Consider the following 7064-nt stretch of genomic DNA (forward strand, 5'->3'; position numbering starts at 1 on the left):
CAACCAATACCCCAACTCGGTACCACGGTAAACATGGCAGCGAGAGGGGCCAATAACCGGATCAGACGGATGCGCGTCCCGTACTCCAGCACGCCAGAATACAAGGACGGACACTCGACCGAGCCTAGAGTTAATCATGTGATACCAATGCCCCGTAATTTCTCGAAGACGCGAGACCTCACTCGCCATTCAGAAATTAGGGAAGAGTACATTTTTTGCATTATCAGTAACAACTGTAATTACTTTTTGGTCAATTTCCCATTTTTCAAAAGTATTTTCCAATTGATATGCAAGATTTGAAGCCGTATGAGACTCTTCCATTTTATGAGTTGTAAGCGTATAAGACTTTGGACACCACTCATCATTAATCATATGTGCAGTAACCGTAATATAACTATCCTGTGATAATGATGACCAACAGTCAGACGTACAAGCTATATTGTTAGCACTTTTTAAATCTCTCTGTATAATATCTTGAATTGATAATTTCAATGATTTTAATCTTTTTTTAATTGCTTCTTCTTTGCATATTTTATAGTTAGGTTTCACTATGTTCATAAATTGTTCAAACCCAGCACTTGAGCAGAATGATATAGGCATTTGATTCATGGCTATCATTTTAGCTAGTGCCTGATGTATAAGTTCCGTTTCTTCGGAATTACAAAAGTCATCGTTTTTTCTATTGGCATAAGTCCGACGACGTTTTCTAGGTTGACGATGATTGTTATCAGTAACTTGTGATTCAGAAGTGCTTTGAGTCGAGGTGGATGTTGAAGCACAGAACATTTCAGGATTATCGATTTCATGACGACTAGCATCTCTATAGTTAGATTAAAAAAAAAGTGAGTTACGCGTAGATTTTCGATTTCGTGAAAATTAAAATTTTAGAAACGCGTAAAAATGTTTATATCAAATTTGCAAATATTCATGATGTTTTCAATATTTAGAATTCCTAACACTAATAAAAAAAATTAAATTTTAAACTAAGTTTGTACATACCTTTTTGATTTAGAATTATTGGATAACGGCTGTATATTATGAATTGTTGCTAAGTGTCTTCCTAAAGACCCTGTGGATCCACCATTACAACAGAACTCATTATTTTCATTTTCAGAACATAAATTGCAATATGCTTTATTTTCTATCCGATTAGCATACTGCCATACCCAACTTTTGCGATTACTATTCATTTTAATTATCTTTTTTTAATTACTATATAAAATAGAAAATAGAAAAGAACACGGGTTTTAAAATAATGTAAAATAAACGTCGCGTTGAAAGGAAATGCGAAACTTTTCTTTTTGTAAATGACAATCAAAACTTTATCTAGGCTTAAATTACGCAATATTCATGATAACAAAATTGAACGAGACAAACACTAAGTCACAGTAATTACTAATGAGACAACGATAAACTTTAAACGCATTTAAAGTTATCTTCTAATATAACATATACTATTAGTATAATATATATATTTTATACACTTATAAGGTCATAACAGATTACGGTCATTACATAACTCATAACAAATATGGGTTTTTAGATTTACCGTTTAACTATATATTATTGTTAAGATATAGATAGAACAACCATGGAATTTATACTTGCAGCCTATAAGTTTTAAATATAACAATATTATTTAATACAAAATTTAAATACATGTGTATTTAAGATACACGGACTCTCGAATAATTACACGTGTATCAATACACGTGTACCCGGATTTGAATTACACGGTTATTAATACGTTTAAGATACGTGTACACGGCACCCGTGTACACGTGTTGGTTAATACTCGGTCAAAATCGCAAGCTCTACTTGCAATAGCTAATCAGGACCAGATAGTACTATACTACTTTGTCCACTTTGGTTTATTCTATACTCGCTCTATAGTCTATAGTCTATAGTAGATATTACTATTATTATCATTATTGTGTTGACGTTGAGTCTCGAGTGTTCGTTTAATTGTTTACTGTTACCTAAAATATTATTACTTCTATAATCATAATTGCATATTTACAATTTGCATGCCTTTGTCACGGTTTTAGATGATAAATGATAATAATATAATATACTTAAAGTATATTATCTTAAATCGTGGTCTTCACGAAAAAATAACCATGTTATTCGGCAATCAACCTAACATACATTGATACATACGACTTTACCTAACCTAACATAATAATTAATAACATACTAACATTACTATTTAGTATTTAAAGACTTTAGTACTCTACTGTTTTATTTATTTAACATTTTATCCTGGACCTGTAGTGTGGAATGTGAATACTGGATACTGTTGACTGTTGAACTGTGAACTAAAATGTGAATAAAAAAATAATACACATACCTACACAACAAACAAACAAATTGTAAGTACACCTAAAATTATAATTAAATGTTAAATGATAAAACAATATACTGTAAACAAATCTCAAATTAACCTTAGAATCTTAAATACAAATACAAATTATATAAAATCGTATTAAACAATAACTATCCCTATAACTTATGTATTTTGATTTAAAAATAGGAGCATTTCAACTTTATTGCTGCTAAGTCTACTTCGGCGGTCACTGATGAGTAAGCCAGCTTTTGAGAACACGCGTTCACAGGGCACCGATGTACCAAGACAGCAAAGTGTTTTCCTGGCAAGCTAACTCAAATATGGGTAGTTGTATTTGTTATCCCTCCACCATTTTAACGCATCAGTATTGCGGTTCTGTATGTCATCTTCTAAGTACCTTTGTACCTCTATAATAGCTCTAGAGGTGTTAGTTCCTGTAGGTTGAATTTGGGCCACCTTTAAATCAATCGAACTCCAAATTGAAAAACCTTTTTCATTTTCCGATGATGTTGCGATAGGAGCAGGCACGTACACAGAATAAAATTTCGGGGGGGGGGGTTTACAAAATATAGCAATACAAATTGTACAGCAACATAATAAAACAATGTCTTCCTACTTACTCATTATTTTTAATTTTTTAATTATTATGCTACATTTTCAAACTTTATTATGTATGTCATTTGTTCAGTGTTCAGAAGTAAGTATATTTAGGAAATAGGAATATTAGGAATAATAATAGTAATAAAAATAAATAAAACTTTAAATAATATGTACCTATTATGAACAGAACAGAAATGTATTTGATTATTATATGCACATACAATTACCTAGGTATATTAACATTTTAAGTATAGATAGAAGAAAAAAATCAAACAATTTATATATTTTATATAAAAAAAAAATACAAACTAAAGTATAAAATCCCATTTTCGTGGTAACATTGCAAATCTATCGATAATTTCTTCTACATTTAAATCAACATTTCGGTATATGTTTAGTAAAGCCAATCCAGTAAGTCTCGTTTCTCCCATATTGTTTCGTAAGTATGTTTTAAGTCTCCGTAGAGTTGAGAATGACCGTTCAGCAGTAGCAGTTGTAACAGGTAATGTGGCCAAAATTGTCAAAAGACTGTGAATGTTTGGGAAAAAATCATAAGACATTGCAGACAAAGTAGTCAATGATGTAGTTGGACGGTCTCTATCAGATACATTTTTCCATTTAGCTAGCCATATTTTAATTTCTGCGTCAAATGTTTCATAATTAGGTAAAATATCTTTATAAAAAAGCGCTACCTCTTGAAAATCTTTTATATCAGTTGTATTTTTAAGAAAATTTGGAATAAGTGATTGTAGTTTGGCCATTACATGATGATGATTAGTAAATCTATCTTGTAATTGACAAATAAAATGATCCAAAAACGGTAAAAATATTGATCTTTTGTAATACTGTTCCGGAGAATCAGATGGAATATTGTTACGTGCAGTTTGTCGACCTACAGTTCTTGGTACCTCAATAATTCCTTCTAACATAGACTCTTCTACATTAGAAAATATTTGTTTAAACTCATCATCGCCATTTTCTCGAATTTCTTTAAATATTTGACATACATCTGTTACTCGCTCATAACAATATGACAAATCAATATTTACTTTTTGTAGTGCTATAGATAGTGGTAAAGTTAAAGAAAAAAACTTCTCAATCACATGTAAAGCTATGATAAAAACTGAGTTATTAATGGAAGTTGAAAGCTGAAAAGCTGTACGTGATGTTTCTATATTTGAACACTCTTCTAATTTTTTTAATGCATAATAAATAGCTTTATATAATTCTTTAAATCTAATTAAGCTTTCATGTCGATCTACCCATCGCGTTTCACACATTTGTATTAGAGTTTTTGTTCGACTTTGTGGGACATATTCATTAATACATTCAATCAGTGTTTTTGTTCTTTGCGATGAAGCTCGGAAAAATGTTATTACTGAAGATACAGTTCCAATACAGTTTCTAATTGATACGATTTTACATGAACTTCCTACAGCCAAATTCAAAGAATGAGAAGCGCAATGCACAAAAAGCGCATGTGGAACAGCCTCTAAAATATAAAAATTAAATTATAAAATTGTGTAGGGAGGTATCTAGTGTTACCTCAGAGTGTTATTTTACCTCTGATGTATTGTTGGACGCCATTGAACTGCCCACTCATCGATGCAGCACCATCATAACCTTGTCCTACAAGAAATTTTTTTTCGAGTCCGAATTTCTCTAGCAACTGAAGTATAGAAGTAGATAATCCTTTACCAGTCATATCATGAACAATTGAAAATTCAAGAAAATCTTCCATAATACAGTTTGACACACCGTCAACGTATCGTACACAAAAAGACATTTGTTCTAACCGAGATACGTCTTGTGTTTCGTCTACTAAAATAGAAAAATATTTTGTATTTCTGATATTTTTTAATATATTTTCTTGTATTAAATTGCCACAAATAGTAATGATTTCATTTTGAACATTAGGACTCGTGTAAGATGCAAAAGAAGTTGCGTTTTTTAAATGTTTGTCTAAAATAGGATCAGTCAATGATTTAAATCTTAATAAAGATCTAAAATTCCCGTCATTTGTTTCTATACTTTCATCATATATTTTTCCACTGTCATTATTACCTCTTAAAGCAATATTTTGTTTTCCACATAAAATTAAGGTTTCAATTATTAGACGAAGAATAGATCGATTTTCAATGACTTGTTTTTTTCGTGAAATATCTATCTCATTTGCAATATTATTTTTTTTGTTTTCCATTACTTTAATAAATTCTTCAGAGCGAATGATTGAAAGCTTATGATACTCAGAGTTTGAATGACGATTAAAACGTTCAATGGCATCCTTCCATTTTGTAAAAGGTTTTATAATCAAAGCACCTAATTTATGATGGATCCTTTTACCAACACTGTTATTGGCAAATAGTACACAGCATTTACACAGGGCACCTTGCACTTTTTCGGAGTAAACAAGCCAAGGAAAACGGATTAACCAATCGAATTGAAATTTCAGCCGCCTTTGTTGTTCGATGGGAAATTGGTAATTTTTGGGCGGTGTCCATGGATTTTTTAATAACTCGTACTTTTTTGCATCATTTATATTATTAGAAGCTGATAAAAATAATCCAATATCCAGAGAATAATTTTTTAACGATTCATTATCTATATTTGTATCAAGTTGGGTCTGCAAAGCGTTTGGTACATCAACTTCGGTTGCAATATTTTCAATACTACTCGATTCACTTTCAGTTTCTTCATTATTTTTAATTTTTTTTACACCAAAATTGAATAAAGATGGTTGATCACTATTTTTCATTGTAAAAATAATAATAAATATATAATATTTAATAAATTTGGTTAATCAGTTTTCATAAGTTAGAACTCGCAAAATAACCAAACACTATCGCACTTACCGTTCTAATACCGAACACAGACTAAAACTAAACGATCGTCATCGTTTAATGATTTTATTATTGTAGACTGTAGTTTAGAAATTCAATAGAAATTTTGTTCGATCGAGTAGGTACGGAAATAAGATAAGATAAGATTATCCTAAAAGTATGAGTTTTCTAGGTATATCGCAAATCGCAACTATACAGTTCTGTGTTTGAACGTAGTTCTCAGTAATCACCTCGATCATTCAACTATATACTATAATAGGTATAAACGTGTATTTCATACCAACTAATAAACAGAGAAAACTAGTCACAAACAGCTAATTATAAAAATATTTTATAATAATAGGAATATAATAAATTTGACTTAATTTTAAAGAAATTTTCATGAACCAACCTGTATACGTGCCTGGATAGAGGTGTACTTGTTGTCCTATTATCTGATATTATTGATGCCGTTTTTCTATAATGTCACTTTTAATTGTTTGTAATAGATTTCCAGTGAACGGGATATTTTTGAAACGTGGATCGAGGAATGTACAGTGGCCCAACGTCTTACTACCAATTATGTAACCCCAGCGATTTCTATCTTGCATTCCAGATAATAATTTGCTTACAACATTATGTACTCTAGAATGGTAATTTTCTTTTTGCAGTTGGTTACATACATTTTTAAGTCCTTCTGACAATATTATTACCATGGAAGCTGTCATATATTTATCTCCACTTACAGCTCTTGTAGCCTCTTCAAATGGTCGTAATACTATGCACAGTTCTCTGGTTACTTTCCATTCTTCAGCATTTAGCCCTTCAGGAGGATTATCCAGTAGACCAAAAGTTCCACGAATAAAATTTTCTAGTTCAACCATACGCTCAATCATATACAAAGTGGAATTCCAGCGAGTACTGACATCCTGAAGAAGCTTTTTTGGTTCTTTGGCACCGTTACTTATTTGGTAGTTATTAAGTTTTTTATTTGCTGATGTACTTTTTCTGAAATGAGTCACAATCGTTTTTATTTTTTCTATTAAGTTAGATTCAATTTTTAAAGCCCCTTGTACAATTAAATTTAATGTGTGAGCAAAGCATCCAAAATGCTTTATCTTAAGATTAGATAATGCATTTTGTATATTATTTGCGTTATCTGATACTGCGAAACAAATTTTTTTTCTAGATTCCATTCTTCTAATGTTAATTTTATTTTATTACTTAAATTTAAACCTGTGTGGCTTTCAGAAAATTCATGGCAACCTTGCAAAACCGATTTCAGGCAAAAATTGGTA

At 30.8% G+C, this 7064-nt stretch overlaps 1 protein-coding gene across 1 annotated transcript; it reads right to left on the minus strand.

Moving 5' to 3' along the window:
• Positions 1-3255: 3255 nt before the first annotated feature.
• On the minus strand, positions 3256-5702 carry LOC112599624 (zinc finger MYM-type protein 1-like). The gene is made up of 6 exons (XM_025346603.1): positions 5630-5702; positions 4832-5497; positions 4511-4768; positions 4275-4439; positions 3825-4058; positions 3256-3587 (listed from the first exon to the last, which is right to left on the minus strand). Exons 1-6 carry the CDS (start codon positions 5700-5702, stop codon positions 3256-3258), a joined length of 1728 nt encoding a protein of 575 aa, XP_025202388.1.
• Between the last annotated feature and the right edge of the window lie 1362 nt (positions 5703-7064).

Source organism: Melanaphis sacchari, unplaced genomic scaffold (assembly GCF_002803265.2).
Source record: "Melanaphis sacchari strain LSU unplaced genomic scaffold, SCAv2.0 Contig540_pilon_pilon, whole genome shotgun sequence".
Taxonomy (NCBI): domain Eukaryota; kingdom Metazoa; phylum Arthropoda; class Insecta; order Hemiptera; family Aphididae; genus Melanaphis; species Melanaphis sacchari.